Genomic DNA, 15888 nt, shown 5'->3' with positions numbered 1-15888 from the left:
GACGGGGGAAGAGGGTGCTCCAGGGTCCTGCTCCCTCCTCCTCCTCCTGCCCCGTGGCTGGTGGGCACGGTCAGTGAGGCTGCCCTGCCTTGCCCCTTGCCACACCTCATTTCCTCTGAAGTGTGAGGACTCTTTGTTCAGCAGCTCAGGTGGGGGTGACGGGGTGTGGCATTTCAAACAGTGACCCAGGAGAAGTTGCTTTCATGGTGCAAAGTCGGGCAGCCAGGAGGGCGCTGGCAGAGGATGCGCAGTGAGCGAGTTCACCCAGCCCAGCCCCACGCTCCTGTCCTGCTTTGCCCTTCGCTTTCTTGTTCGAACAAGTGCGGGGCTTTTCCTGCTCTCTCTAAACGTGCTGGGAGGAGGGGGAGGAAGAGAAGTATCTGGGTCCAGCCAGAGCGGAGTGCTCAGCTGGGGGAGTGCGGCACCCCTGACCGCCCAGTGCAGGCTCCTCTACCCTCTAGCTACTTCTTGGAAGAGGGTGTACAGGGAGGTGTGATGTAAGCCCAGGAGAAGAAGCCCTTGGTAATGAGTTGTAATTTATTAGAAAACAGAACAAAGAACCTAGTCACTCTCTGCCAACTTTGTGCCAAGGCCCTGGCAGACCTGTAGTGCCTGTCCTCCCCTCCTGGCCCCACGAGGCCTGAGCTGTTAGCCCATTTCACAGACAGAGAGAGACAGTGGCAGTCCCAGCGAATGGTATGGCTGGGTCTCTAACCCAGGTTCTTGGACATCTGGTCTGATGCCCATTCTTCACCTCACAGACCCCTCAGAGCCAATTCCCCAACCTTCAGCCACGCCTCCTACCACAATCAGACCTTCCTACCACACCCTAAGCCAGTCCAGCCCAGCTCCCCGAACTTCTGATCCCAGGGAGGAGGGGCTGATTGGTGGTTTCAGACAGGCAAAAACCTAGACCTTGAGTCAGCTAGATTTTTTTTTTATCAAGTGAGAGGAGGGGAGGCAGAGAGCCAGACTCCTGCATGCGCACTGACCGGATTCACCAGGCAAGGCCTCTACCGGGTGATGCTCTGCTCATCTGGGGCCACTGCTCATTGCTCAGCAACTGAGCTATTTTAGCACCTGAGGTGAGGCCATGGAGCCATCCTCAGTGCCCCAGGGCCAACTTGCTTAAACCAAGCCATGGCTGCAGTAAGAGAAGAGAAGAGAAGAGAGAGAGAGAGAGAGAGAGAGAGAGAGAGAGAAGGGGGAGGGGTAGAGAAGCTGACGGTCACTTCTGTGTGCCCTGACTGGGAATCAAACTTGGGACATGCACAAGCCAGGCTGATGCTCTACTGCTGAGCCAACCAGCCAGGGTGAGTCAGATTTTAAAATGACTCAAGCAGAGACACTCAGGACTGCCAATGGACAAACATTTTTGAGAAGGATTTTTAAATGAGGCCTTTGAATGTTAAACATACAGATCCCTTTTACTCTCTGTCTCTTAATTTAAAAAACCACACACAATTAATGGAAAACTTTTGACTTAATCTGAGAAAGTAACTAACGGCAATGAACTCGACTCATTCTTTGGTTTTAAAAATGTGCAACACCTGAGACTTAGTATCTGACTAAATGAATTTAGGAGTGCCTTATGTCAGACGGCAGGTGTGGAGCCTCTCTGGACCTCAGTCTCCCCTCTAGAATGGGGATATTGAGTTGAGGATTCACTGATGTACTTACTCCCTATGAACTGCTTAGCCCTGCGCTCGGGACTTCAAATGTGCTCAGTGAAAAAGAGTGATAACGACGATGGGAGAATGAGAAGAACAAGCATTTCTCGATTTCAAAAGCTGGCGAGTTAAGTCTCTCTGTGAACCCTACAGAAGGACTTGAAGAATATGTTCATTGTCCAAGCGCAGTGTCCTACCTCTGTGGGTGTTTTGTGGATTAAATCATGGGCTTGGGGCCCACACGTGTGTTTTGAAATGAGCACCATTGTCTCTTCAGAGGTGGGTGCAGCTCTTGCTGGGGTCCTGCTTCAGCGTTGAACTTCACGGAGAGCCCTTTCCTGGGTGGTCTTGTGTTCGCAGATCTTGTGTTAGGACTTGTTAGTAGAGCACAGTCCCACCACGTTGTAGTTACCAGGGGGGGAACATCTCGAGCCACTGAGAGAGGAGGTGACTGTCGAGAGGGAAGTGTAAGTTAGTTGCTCTTAGAATTTATTTTGTGTGTGTCTAGGCACAGCAATTAGACCAGTGTCCTTGTCCCTGCATTTGGGGAATGAAACCAAGGGCAGAGGGCTGTGGCCTGGCAAGCCTTGGGCGAGCCCCCGTGGGGCAGGGAGACTTGGGTGGCCCGAAACCCAGCCCCCCATCACCCTGGGCAGGAGGCAGGTGGCCTCCCCATGGCAGCCCTTGGTTTTGGCAGTGTAGCTGGGTTAGGCTTCCAGGCTTGGGGACACCTCCTGCCAGAAAGCCCCGAGTGCCTGGCACAGTGTGGGCAGTGTCAGTCTGTGGGAAGGGGTGAGACAGGAGCAGTGCCAGGCTGAGGGCTGTCCTCAGGCCTGAGAACTGAGCAAGTGTGGGGCAGAAAGATGAGCTCAGCGTCGTCAAGCCCTGTTCTGTGATCTCGGTGGCCTCCATCACAGCTGTGAACCTCCATGAGCCTGCCCCCTCATCTGTAAAATGGACACCTGGGTGTTGCGAGTAGTAAATGATGCCATGAATGGAGAGTGCCCAGGTGGGGCCTGGCGCACAAAGGACTCAATAAATAGGGGTTTGCTGTGCGGTTCAGCTGGTGGCTGGATTTTGGGGGGGATGTTTTCCTTTTTTCATTTTGTGACCACGCATGCCACCTTCACTCTGTGGTTAACTGTGCTGAGTGGGGGCCATAGGAGAGGGGGTTTTGGGGGTACAGAGTTCACAGTGAAGGGGCCCACTCCCTACAAATGCTGCCTGGACCCAGTGAACCTGGGACACTCGGCTCTGCCATGGGGGCTGCGGTGTCTCTTTGGGGGCAGAGAGCACACACACAGGCCCTGGGCTGGGCCCAGTGGGGACCCCGTGGCTCTGGGGAGAGGCGGGGCTTGCAGGAGACCCCCCTCCGCCTGGGGGCTGGAGCTGAAGCGGATGGGTTTCGTGCAGAGTCACGAGGGGCCCGCAAGGGGGAACTGCGCCCGGGCTTGGGCCTGTCTCACAAGCCTCAGTTCTTGTTGGTGGTTTTGAGAGTCAGTGGAAAGTGCTGACTTGGCAGTCCTCCTTCACCCCAGACCTGCGGGGCTGCGGCTCCTGGCGGGGAGAGGGGAGAAACCCGGCAGGGGAGCCACCTCCTCATCTGCCAGCTCGCACCACCCGGCCTCCAGCGCCCCAGGTGTGGGACGGTGGGCCTCTGTGTGGGGGCACTAACCCAGGTCGGGCTGGCCAGGTGGGGCTGGGGGTGGGAGATGGCCTGGGGAACGTCCCCGAAGCTGGTGACGGCCTTGAGGAGAGACCTGGGCTCAGAATAGACCATCTGGGCTCTCCTTCCACCTGTAGGCCCTGCTCCAGGTTATTTCGCCTCAGTTTCTAGTCTTTCTTACTCCATAGGCTTGTTGTCAAGGGGAGAAGGGATAACCAGTTGACACAGTTGTCCTAGTTTGTCCCTGCAGTGTCATAACTGGTCACCCAAGTCATCCTGACCTCACCCTCGTCCTCACCCCCACATCCTGCCATTCAGCAAGTTCCCAGAAGGTCACCATAGTACTTTCACCCTCTGATCCCCTCCTGACTGTTACTTCCTGTACTCCATTGTCACCTCAGCAGAGAGGTTTGCTCCTCTGGCTTCCCCACACAGAGCAGCTGCCTCTCCCCTCACCCTGCTTTTCTTTCCTTGTGGCACCTGTCACCCTGATTGGTTAGATCCTCCAAGGGGAGGCTCTGATTCGCTGTATCCCAAGTGCCTGGCACGGACTTGTGCTCACTAAACTTTTTGTTGTTACTGTTCTCGTTTTTTATTGTGGTAAAATATACATAACCTAAAATTTAACATTTTAACCATTTTTAAGTGTGCAGTAGTCCCCCCTCATCCACAGGGGATATAATCCAAGACCCCCCCCAGTGTTTGCCTGAAGCTGTGGATAGTAGCAAATCCTATATATACTATTTTTCTTGTACACATACATACCTGTGATAAAGATTAATTTATGAATTAGACACAGTGAGAATAACACTTACAATAAAATAGAATGATTATACTGTAATAAAAGTTATGTGAGTGCAGTCTTGCTCCCTGTCAAATATCACATTGTACTGTATGTGCAGAGTGGGTGTGCTGGCCAAGGGGTGACTCACATCCCAGGCGGGACGGGACGGAACAGTGTGAGGTTTCATCCTGCTACTCAGAACGGCACACAACGTAAAACTCCTGAAGTGTTTATTTCTGGGATTTTTCATTTAATATTTTGGATCACAGTTGACCGTGGGTAACTGAAACCTTGGAAAGCAAAACCGTGGATAAGGGGTTGGGGGGACCCCAAGTCCTGTGCCCCCCCAGACTTCTTCTCACCGCACTGTGCACCGGCTCTGCGGTGCCTGTCCTGTGGCTGAGTGGCCCCCCGGCTCACCTCCTCCCACTTTCTCTGGATAGTGGGGATTGTAGGTGACGCCTGATAAAGGGGGGCTGGGAGAGGGGCCACTCTCTACACTCCGCTGGGGAGCTGGGGCCATTCTGCCCTTTCTCTTGGGCGCCCTCACGGGGGTGAGTTGATGTGTATGGCTGCCTGGCTTGGGGCAGCCCAGGGCAAGCCCTGCATGCCTGCGCCGTGGCTCGGCTGCTGGCTGCTCGCAGCTGCGGAGGAAGGTCAGTGAGTGGCCACACGGGGCTGGGCTTCTGGTGATTCCTGGAGGGGAGGAAAAGCAGTGTTGAGAGTTGATCCTATAAGCAGAGCCTCTGAGCTTATGCACATCGTTTCCCTGCCTGGAGCTCACTTCTCACGTGGCTCCTGGGAATCTTCTCTGACCCCTCTTCCTGCCCCCATTAGTCACCCTGCGCACCCTCTCCCGCATTTTTCATTACAATCCTTATCAAATTTTTTATCACTGTATGTCGTACCTGTGAGTTAACTGGCTTGTGTACCTGTCTGTTTAATCTATTGCTGTGTTCTCCCTAGGGCTATGTCTTGGGGGAAACAAAACATCAATCTTTCTGAAGATGTCTGAGTAGGAGCCGAGGACCCATTAGAGAGCAGAGCAGGTGTTATGATACTTCCTGTTTTTCCGGTGCAGAAATAGAATCTTTCCCAGGATCCCTCAGAGCTAGACCCCATCCTGCGCCCTGGGTCCTCTAGAAGGGAACAGTCCCCAAGGGCAGAGGTTGGCCCTGTCTAGCTTGAGGTGCATTGGCATACACAGGGTTTAGGGAGCTGGGCCGCTGCAGGGGAAGGGGGATAGAGGGAGACCCCAGTTTAAGCTGGGCGTAGGGGAGTAGACCCGGGGCACTGCCTGGCTTGCTGCTTGGTCTGCCTCCTCCTGTCCTGCACAGGGACAAACGGTATCTCTGCGCTGGCCTGGAGTCTGTATTTGGAGCCTGCTGGGGAGCAGTGGTTCTCAACCCTGGCTCTACATTAGCATCACAGAGGGTCTTTAAAACATATCCATGCCAGGACTCCAACCCCAAACATTCTGATTTAGATGGCCCAGTGTGGGCTGGGTATTGGTCCTTTATAGAAATCTCCAGGTGCGTCTAATGCACTGGGTGGGCAGGAGTTCCTGTCTCCTGGGCCTTGTAAGTGGTGGGGCCTGGGCCAGACACTCTGCTCACTCTACCCCAGCCCTGAATTGCAGAAAAGAGGGGGCTGGGGCCCTGAGTGGAATGGAGTTTGCTTAGGGTCCACACCCTGGGGGGGGGGTTCCCCAGGGAGAGAGAATTGATGACTATATCAGTTACCTATTGCTGTGTAACAAACCACCCCAAAATTTAGTAGCTTGAAACAGCAATAAACATTTGTTAATCTCAGAATTTCTGTGGATCAGAGACTTAGGAGTGGTTTTATTGGCTGTTTCTGGCTCACGGTCTCTCAGGAGGTTGCAGTCAAGATGGCGGCTGAGGCTGGGGGTTTGCCCTAGGGAGGTTCACTCACGTGCTGATGAGATGGTTTGGCTGTTGGTAGGAGGATTCAGTTTCTTGCCTCGTGGGCCTTTCCATAGGGTTGCATTAGTGGCCTCATGACGTAGTGACTAGCTTCCCCTTGAGAAAGCAGTCCAAGAGAGCAAGGTGGAAGCCACTATGTGTTTTTTAAAATATTATTTATTTTATTAATTGAATTTATTGGAGTGACATTGGTGTAAAGCCAGAAGCCAAGGCCACCATCACAGCAGCCTGGCCCATGTAGGTTCACATTGGATTCGGACAGTTGGTAAAGAAACAATGGAGTCAAAAACTGATGGGCCATCATCTTTAATCCTAGCTTGCACCCGGCGGGCAGGTAAAAACACACACTGGGCTCCAAAACCACATTCAGTGTTCACAAAGCTACTGACTTATCCGAGTTTCCTAGAATCAAAGGTTTCTAGCTCACCAGACTTATTCACCTCTGTTCCCCATTTCCTTCCTTCTCCCTGCACAAACTCTGCACAAACTGGCTTCTCACTCAACACTCCGCCATCTTGGCTGCTTCTCCTGGCCTCTTCCACGTGGCCTTTCTCTGCTCTGCTCTCTGCTCTCTGTTCTAATGCTAATCTCAGGAACCAAGAGAGCAAGCTCCCATTCTGCCTCCATTTTAAAGTGTAGAAATCAAAACCTTAATCCAATATACAAATAAGGAAGTCTCTGATACAAAATCACTTATCTGAGGCATAATGGGATTGTACCACCCCACATCAAAAAGGGTGGGAAAGGCTTAGTCCTAAAACCAAGCCCCAGGCTACAAGGATCCTGCCTGCCTTCAGCCCACCCCCAACACACATTAATATCACCTGGGCGAAGGCCTCCACGTGGGCAGCGCCATCTTTAACAAAGTGAGCATAATACATTTTATCTGCCCAACAATTGGTTAATAAAATTATATAGGTTTCAGGTGCACAATTCTATAGTACATCATCTGTATATTGTATTGTGTGTTCACCTCCCCAAGTCAAGTCTCCTTCCATCACCATTGTCTACTTTTACCCTCTTCTACCTCCCTACCCCCCTCCTTGAAGGAGGGCTGCTGGTGTGGGGGGGGACTCTGTGGGACGAGGTATCCACACCTTGTCCCTTGTATGAGCTTGGGGTTGGCTGACGGCTTCCGTCTCTGATACCCTCCTCATACCTAGGACAGTATTGGGGGCGGTCTGACTGATGTCGGGGCCACGGTCCAGTCTGGTGTGAGGGCTGGGGCCCAGGCTGAGGCAGGGGTCTGATTCAGGTGAAGGCTGGGGCTCCTCAACTGAAATGGAGGTCCAGGCCCCAGGAGAGGTGGCTCCCACATCCACACTAGTCTCTCTGGGATGTTCCTTCCTGTCCTCCCCTCTCTAAGGTGACCCGTGCAGTCCCTCCAGGGAGGTGTGCCAGTCCCTGTTTTACAGATGAAAGCTTGGAGACTCAAGGAGGCAGTTAAGCATCTGGTGGGATTTAGACAAGTGGATCCAGGGGCACGGGGTACAGATGCTGTGTCCTTGGGGCGACTTCAGATGTGTTGGCCAGGTGGGGCCCAGAGATGGGGTCATCTGGCAAGGAAGAGACTGAGCTGGGCCTGGGTCTTGGCTTTCGGCCAGTGTTCTCTTCCCTTTTGTCTCCTGGGCTCACAGGCTGTCCTTGTCCTGTGTCTGCCCCACCCCCCACCCCCCTCAGTCACTGGCCAAGCCTGGCTCAGCTAGCTGTCCTGCCTCTTTCATTTCCTGGCTGGCTGGCCTGGGTGAGGAGGGTCTGGAGGGGAGGAGCTTAGGCCCAGCCCCTTCCTGGGGTTGAGGCAGGGAGGGGCCTTGCAGGCAGACACAGAGCCCCTTTGTCTGGGCCGCTGTGCAAAGCAGCTGGTCTGGGATTTCTGGGTGTTTTTACATCTGAAGAATAATTGCATTGTCTGGGGGGTCCCCTCGAGAATCCAAATCCCTCCCTAGACCTGCCAGGCAGTCCAAAGAGATTCCCTTGAAAGCCCCCTCCCCTCCTGTTGGAAGCCTGAGGCAGAGGGGTCCCTCCAGGGAAACTGAGGTAGGGCTGCTGCCCTCGAGCACTAGGAGTATCACTGGGCAGAGATTTGGAATTCGCCCAGGTTGGTTGGAGAGGGTGCAGGTGGCCTCCAGAACCCTGGGAGGCTCCCTTGGGCAGAGGTGTGGCTGGAGGAGGGGAGGAGCCTGCTGGCTGAAAGGGGTGGGTCTACTTTGTAGGGCTTCCGCTGGTGGAGGCTGGACCCTGAGGGGTGAGGAGGCCAGCCGGGTGGGCTAACTGCCCTGGCCATGCTCTTTTCAGGGACAGGGGGGCTTGCACTTGGGTGACCTTGAGAAGAGGTCAAGAGTCAGACACGTTTGGGAGTAGCCTGTGTTCAGAGGGGAGCTGAGGAAGGATAGAGATTTTTGTTTCTTGTGAGGGGTGATGTCGGAAGGGTGTGGGGCACTTGGGAAGCTGGCCCTTTGTGGCATTGTGTTTAGTTTAGTGGCCACTCCAGGGGAGGGAAGTGGGCTCTGACACTAAGGAGGAAGGGGCACCCTGTGCTGAGCTGGACCACTGACCCTCCTTGCAGTTCACCCCAGGCTTGGGGAGGAGGTCACCAGTCTAGGCTGGGACCGAGGCCCTGCTAGGTTGAGTGGGGTCATAGCCTCACTCCAGAGAAATAGGCACCAGCATGTCCTAGAGGCAAGATGCCCGTGCTTTGAGACGAGGCCGGGGCCAGGCGGTGGTGGTTGCAGAGCAGAGCCAGTATAAGAAACTCACATTTCCAGGATGTCTGTTGCTTCAGGAAACATCAGTGGATCAGGCTTGCTGGTGGTTCAAGCAACAGCCACACAGCTGCACAACCACAGCACGCTGCACAAGGGTGTGCATACGAGACCCTGGAGCCAGCCCCTTTGATATGTGCGGGAGGGACGTTTCCCGCAGGCCTTCAGCTGGGCTCTGTGGGGGATGCTCAGGACTTTGGGGACATTGGGTGTGTGTGTGTGTGTGTGTGTATGTTTGAGGGGGTGTGAGGGAAAGCTGAAGCCAGAAAGGTCAGCTGTGTCCAATGAGTCCAGGGCTAAGACCTGCATGGCTGGGCCACTGTAGGTGCTCAGTGACTGGTTGGATTTCATTCCTGGTCAGCGAGAGGCCTGGCCATGCTTGTCTCTGAGGGGTGGGCTGAGCAATTAATTCCATAGTGGGGTTCAGGTGTTGGCAGGCGCTGTCAGGGGAAGGTGACAGTAGAGGCAACAGTTATTTGGTAGGTGGGGTTGACATGGCTTGACCCGATGGACAAGGGCGGGTCTTCCATGAAGGGTACATTCAGTTTTGAGCCTGAGAGTGAGAGCTTGGCACCCCAGCAGTTTTAACTGCCTTGGGGAAAGTGTAAGGCGTTGTGTGGTGCCCCCAGCTCAGTTCTGGGCATTTCCAAGAGGGGCTGGGCAGGGTCAGAGGTGGGAGGCCACGATTAAAACATGTCTCTAGTGTTTGACGATTAGGAGGCAGTTCTGGAAGGTTAAGGCTCAGGGTGACAGATGAAACTGGTGGGTGGGGAAGTGGACACGTGCTGGGCTGCTAGTGCTCGTTCTGGGTGGGTGACCCCCTAGTCTTCAGCCATCCTTGTTTGGTGACCCTGCTGTGGGATGGGGCTTTTCTTCCGTGTTTCCTCTCTCCTCCCCCTGCCGCCCTCTTCTTTCCAGTTTGGCTTCGTGGGCAGGTCAGCCAGGCAGTGTTGGCTCTGGGCAGCAGGGGGAGGTGGTGGCCTGCAAACTCAGATGGGAAGGAGGATGGGGGCGGGGAAGTGGGCATCTGAATGGCGGGGAGACACTCATGCAGTGTCTGGCCTCATTTCTTGATGAGGGCGCCCACCCCCATTTTGCCATGGAAGCAGGAGCAACAGGCCTGTGCCTCCTGCCCCCCCCCCACCCCCCCACCCCGCCTCGCGTGCCTGAGCCAGCACTTCTTTCTCCTCTCCTTTATCTGCTAGAAAAGTACAGGGTGTTCTGTTTCTCCTGCGCATGCAGATCAAGGAGTGGATGCTATTTATTTATTTATTTCCCCAAGTCCAGCGAAGCAGGCAGGCCCTAGGAGCGTGAAGTCATTCTTCTTCCTCAATAAGGCATTTTCTCATAAAATTAAAAAAAAAAAAACCATGAAAGAGAAAGAGGACACAAATGGAAAACAAATTGCTTCCCCTAGCCCCAGTCAGATAACAGAGTGTCTGAACACCCTGTCCAGTCAGAGCAGAGGGCTCAGCTCACAGTAGGAGTACCTGCCTGTGGTTCTCTCTCAGTTAGGATCCCAGAGTGTATTGGCTCCAAGGGCCGATATGGGGGACACAGGGCACCAACTCCTTATCTCTCTGCCCTCTGTGGGCTGTGTGAGTGGTCTTTCTGGCTTCTAGAGGGTCCCAGGGGTTGACGGGCCCATCTGAGATTAGCTGTGAGGGTCAGGGGTGCAGGTGATGTATATGGCCCCACTTACCTGCTTCCGCCGTGACATCCCATGTGTGACATCAGTCGGAGTTCTAGGTCTCTTATACTTGTGAACTCAGGATTCTTTCTGTGTTCATCTTAAGGGCAAGTTCATCTTAAGGGAAGCCTATACCTCTCACAGTCCATTTCTGAACCCCATCCCAAGATAATCTGCTCATAACTTAGATATAGGACTTGACAAAACGATTTTCACATATGAGGCTTTTGAAAATGATCACAATCTTGTGACATCCACATGGTGCCTTATTTGATTGTTACAACAGCATACTGAGGACATGCTGGCCTCTTCAGAGAGAAGGGAGTTCAAGTAGGCTGGCAGGGGAGGCGCTGCTGCCCCCAGCCTTCTCTCCCTAGACTTGTTTCCCAGGGTAGCAGCTTATCTAGACCTGGGTTGTTAGATATGGTGCCCCAGGGAGCCCAGGGGTTCTGTGATGAGACATCAGTGGAGGCTGGCCTGCCAGTTTCATCCCAGCCACATTCTGGGCCCTTTGGGAGCTTTTTGGGAAGTGATTGCACCAACAAGGTTTGAGAACCGCCGCATTGATTTTATTGTATAAAAGAGTGTTTTTTTTGGAGGGAGGCTTAGGGCTGGGGGTGGGGATGGAAGCCCAGAAACAAGCATGCAGGCAGAGCCCCCAACCCTGGGGAACTGGGGCGTGGGAGCAGGGAGGGCAGCAGAGCTGCACAGCATCCCGTTGCTGGGTGCCCAGTGGCGGTGGTGTCAGCGGCACCTCTGAGCACCCCCTCTGTTTACAGACCTGCTGCGGAGCAGGCCCCTTGCCTGCCTTGCATTTCTGACCTTTCCTCCCTGCTGACTGCCCTGGCAGGGGGTGCAGGCAGCTACACCCTCACCTCTAGAGTTACTTCCTGTTAGGAGGACCTGGGGATGGGAGAGGGAGGGGAGAAGAGGACCCGAGCCAGCCCGGACCCTTGTGCAGCTGGACAGAACATGGGGGTTGGTGGAGGGACAGAGAACAGAAGGAAGAGGGAGGAGGAAAGGGAAAGCCAGGGTAAAGGCTGCCCTGGGAGGGGGCGGGCCAGCTGTCTGAGTTGGGGTGACCCTTTGAGGAGCTCTGGATCTTGGGCACCACCTTCTGGCCCTCTGGAGAAGCATTTCTGCAGTTGGCCTGGGCCTGGAGGCTTGGAGGGCATTTGGGGGCAGTCCATGCCCAGGTGTGGCGTGGGCAGGTGGAGAGGATGGGGGAAGGCATGAGGAACAGCTTCTCAACTGGAACATATTGAGGAAAAGACCCCTTTGCTAGACCTCAATTGAGATGTGTGGAGCAGGAAGTCAGTGTGCCAGCTTTTATTATTATTTTTTTATAAGGAGCCAGGAATGGATCTCTGAGTGGGTACTGAGGTCTGTGCACTCATATAGCAAATGGCACAAATCCCAAATGTCCAGTTCTGTGGATCCTTATAGGTACATTGTAACCAGCACGCAGGTCAAGATGCGTATTCCTCCACCCCAGAAAGTTCCCCCCGACCCTTCTCAGTCTCTCGCCTCATCTCTCCTCTCATCACAGATTGATCTGACCTCTTTGCGAACTTCACGTGAGTGGAGTCAGACAGTAGGAGCTCTTTTAGCTCGGGCTTCTTTTGCTCAATGTGATGCTGAGATTATTGCTGAGTACTATTTATTCCCTTGCATGGATGCGCTACAAACAGCGAAATATATTTATCCACTCTCCTGCGGATGGACCTCTGGCTTGTTTCTGGGCTTTGGCAAGTATGAATAAAGTTAAAGTTGCTATGAACAGTCTTTAGAAGATCTATTTGCTTCCACCTTTTTTTTTTTTTTTTTTTTTGTATTTTTCTGAAGCTGGAAATGAGGAGAGACAAACAGACTCCCGCATGCGCCCGGCCGGGATCCACCCGGCATGCCCACCAGGGGCGAAGCTCTGCCCACCAGGGGGCGATGCTCTGCCCCTCCGGGGCGTCACTCTGTTGCGACCAGAGCCACTCTAGCGCCTGGGGCAGAGGCCAAGGAGCCATCCCCAGCACCCGGGCCATCTTTGCTCCAATGGAGCTTTGGCTGCAGGAGGGGAAGAGAGAGACAGAGAGGAAGGCGAGGGGGAGGGGTGGAGAAGCAGATGGGTGCCTCTCCTGTGTGCCCTGGCCGGGAATCGAACCCGGGACTTCTGCACGCCAGGCCGACACTCTACCACTGAGCCAACTGGCCAGGGTTAGAAGATCTATTTGATGGAATATGCCATATCAGGCATGGGTGACAGCTTTTTGGATGCCCCCTGTCTGCTCCCCAGCCGCCACCTTCCACCCATATTTCCCCCTTTTGTTAGGCCCCGGGTACTATTAAGGGCCCACAACCTTTGCCACTGAAACCTCAGTAAAGGCAACTGGAATCTACATTGCTTGGGTCAGGGAAAGAGCAGGGACAGAATCACAGCTGAGTAGCCCCCTGGGGTGAACCATGGGTACCTTCAGACCTTTGTGGTCACTCTGGGAATAGAAGGGTAGCCTATTTTAGTCCTTGGGCCACACTTAGGGACCCCCTTGGCTTCCTTGCCATCAGCTCCCTAGCCTGGCGTCTCTGAGCAAGCTGGCTTAGTGTAACTGTCAATTTGATGTCTGGCCTCTGGTGCCACGGGTCCTCATGGTCCAGTTTCCTGGGCTCCTTGCTGCTTTGTGGTGACTGAGGGGCTGGATGGCTGGGGGAAAACAACCAGAGGTCTACCCGGAATAGCAGAGGCTCATCCAATACCAGCCTTGTGGCATTTCTGGGGGGAGGGCAGGACTATGTCCTGCCCACCAAATTGCCACCTCTTTGAGGCTGTGAAAGACCAACAGAAATCCAGAGGAGAAGAGAAGGGGCAAGAGAGAGAGAGTGTGTCAGGGAAGAGCTAGGCAAGGGAGGGAGAGTAGAGGCCCCAGTGCTGTGTATGCAAGTATCTGGGGTTGGTGTGAGCATCCTGAGGTCTGTGCAAGCATCCTGGGGTCAGTGTGAGCATCCTTAGGTTGGTGTGAACTGAACCACAGCAGCTGTGCTGGTCCCAGCTGGTCCATGGTCAGCAGTGCCAGAATCAGTTCCTGTTGACTTTGGCCTTTGACATCGCCTACCTGGCTGGCTCTTGTCTCTCAGTCTTGGGGAAGAGGTAGTGCCTAACAGGTTTCAGATGGGATCGATGGCTTTCAGGGGTTCAAGGTGGACCCCCAGCTCTCCTGCTTGCTCATGGGGGCCCCCAAAATATATCTCTTCCTTCCTCTCTCCTTTCCTGTATCTCTTCCCTCCCCACAACCTTTGGAGAGGGTTCTTGTTTCCAGGTCCTTGAGGAAGACCTGTGGAGGGAAGACCCAGGGAGGTCTCCCCTGAGAGCAGAGCCTATGAGCAGCCCTTGGGGCAGGTGGGAAGTGGAGGGGCGGTGGCTGAGCTGTGACATCCCTGCGCCCTGCAGGTTCCTAGGAGGCGAGTGCGGACGGTATGCAAAGTTGTGAATCCAGTGGCGACAGTGCGGATGACCCTCTCAGTCGTGGCCTACGGAGAAGGGGACAGCCTCGCGTGGTGGTGATCGGTGCCGGTTTGGCTGGCCTGGCTGCAGCCAAAGCACTTCTGGAGCAGGGCTTCACGGATGTCACTGTGCTTGAGGCGTCTAGTCGCATCGGAGGCCGTGTGGAGAGTGTGAAACTCGGTGAGTGCCACCTCAGCCCAGCCACCTCCCAAAGTCACCTCTAGTCTCCCAATGCCTTGGCGCTGCCTGAAATCTCATTACTTTAGCTTCTTCTTTGGCGTGAGTTTTCTGTCATGCATGCTGCCTGGATGTTTTCCAGAAGCTTCCTTTGCCCCTCTCAGTAGCCCTCTGAGGTAAGCAGGGTAGGGTTCTGGGCTTCATTTCTGGAACGTGACCTAAGATTCACAGTGTTTAGGAGGGAGGAGATACCCAGAAACAAACTCTCTTGGTAGTGGATGGACCAGTTTCTATTTCACAAGAAGGGGAATTCTGTGAGTTTCTATTAGTCATTAACTTTTGAGTGTGAATTAGTGCATGATAACTGAGAGTTAGCTGGAACAACAGTAGCTCAGGGAAGTAGAGGAGGAAGGGGATTTAGGGCCTCCTTATGGGTGACAGTCTGGTCTTAGCATTGTCTGGGAAGAGGGTCTGATCAGGTTGCAGAGCAATGAGGACTCTGGAGACAACAGCCAGGTAAGAGACTCACCCCAGGGTGGGAAGATTATGTCAGGGATCCTAAAAGTGGGAAATTATCTGGAAAGCATCTGGGGGCCAGGGCTTCCCTGCCAGGGGGTCTGACCATTGAGAGGTTGAGCAGGTAAGGACCGTACCCTGTGGGCTGCATTGACCAGAGGGCTTTGTGTCTGTGACTTTTCTAAGGCCAAGAAGAATCTGTGTGCCTGTTTTTAATAGATGGGGCAAGAGAAGTAGGTGGTCGTGCTTAGAATAAGCAGAGGTCACAGACACATGGGGACCATCTCTCTTCTTTCAGAGACTTTGATCACATCAGGAGTCTTTCCCTATAGCATTTACTGGACGGTGAATGTGAATTGCATCCATCACCCCCTGGCACAGACAGGAGGGTGTGTCAGCCGTAAGGATGCAAGTGCCATCCTAGGCACTTATAAACCTGGGACAGCCAGCAGGGAAGGGTGGGACTGTTTGCTTGGCATTGATTGGCTGGCCTGGAGTCTTAGAGAAGGGGCCCCTGCACTTGTGATTCTTTTGTCTTGATGAGACATTAAGGGTCTGACAGAGAAGCAGAAGATGGGAGGACAGATAGCCCAGCCTCAGTGGCAGCTGACCGCTGAGACACGCTGTGCGGTGAAATGATGGTACAGGCCGTGAGGAGGAGGAGATGGGGCTTCGGGAGGTGAGAGGATGTATAATCAGGCAGGGAGTCGTCCCCGGGGGAGGGAGGTTGAGTGGGTCTCAAGTGATGGGGGAGTTGGGTAGTAGTGAGAGGATGAGGCAGTGCTTGTGGAATGATGTATGTTAGGAACACCAAGCAGACCTGCCAGGAGAGGGGAGAGCCTGCATGCGTGTGTGTGTTGTGTGTGTGTTGTGTGTGCCGACACCCAGGGCTGAAAGTCCAGGCTGCTGCAGTTGGACTTGCTGCAGTGGGAGATGGTAGCTGTGCATCTCACTGGTAAGATCAGGGGTCAAGGGCTAGAGGTCCCACTGTGTGTGTGGGAGGGACTGTAGACATGGATATAGTAACTGATACCCTTTGGATACAGAGGTATAGCAAGGATGACACAGGCAGAGGAGCATGTGGGAGAGGGTAGGACATGTCCCCAGACTGGGGCCTGCGCTGGGCTGCCCCTCCTCCTGGCAGAGCCTGGGGGATCGCGGTGGGGCACTCACCTTGCAGCTGACCT

At 54.1% G+C, this 15888-nt stretch overlaps 1 protein-coding gene across 2 annotated transcripts in view; it reads left to right on the top strand.

Annotated features, from left to right (window-relative positions):
- SMOX (spermine oxidase) overlaps positions 1–15888 on the top strand; it is a 34427-nt gene that overhangs the window by 8896 nt on the left and 9643 nt on the right. For both annotated transcript variants that reach the window (XM_066387282.1, XM_066387283.1), the window contains exon 2: positions 13955–14188. In XM_066387282.1, coding sequence (XP_066243379.1) covers positions 13981–14188 — 208 coding nt within the window. In that variant the 5' untranslated portion in view covers positions 13955–13980. The remainder of the gene's footprint in view (positions 1–13954; positions 14189–15888) is intronic.

This window comes from Saccopteryx leptura, chromosome 5 (genome assembly GCF_036850995.1).
Source record: "Saccopteryx leptura isolate mSacLep1 chromosome 5, mSacLep1_pri_phased_curated, whole genome shotgun sequence".
Lineage (NCBI taxonomy): Eukaryota > Metazoa > Chordata > Mammalia > Chiroptera > Emballonuridae > Saccopteryx > Saccopteryx leptura.
This window is presented reverse-complemented; position numbering and strand designations above follow the sequence as displayed.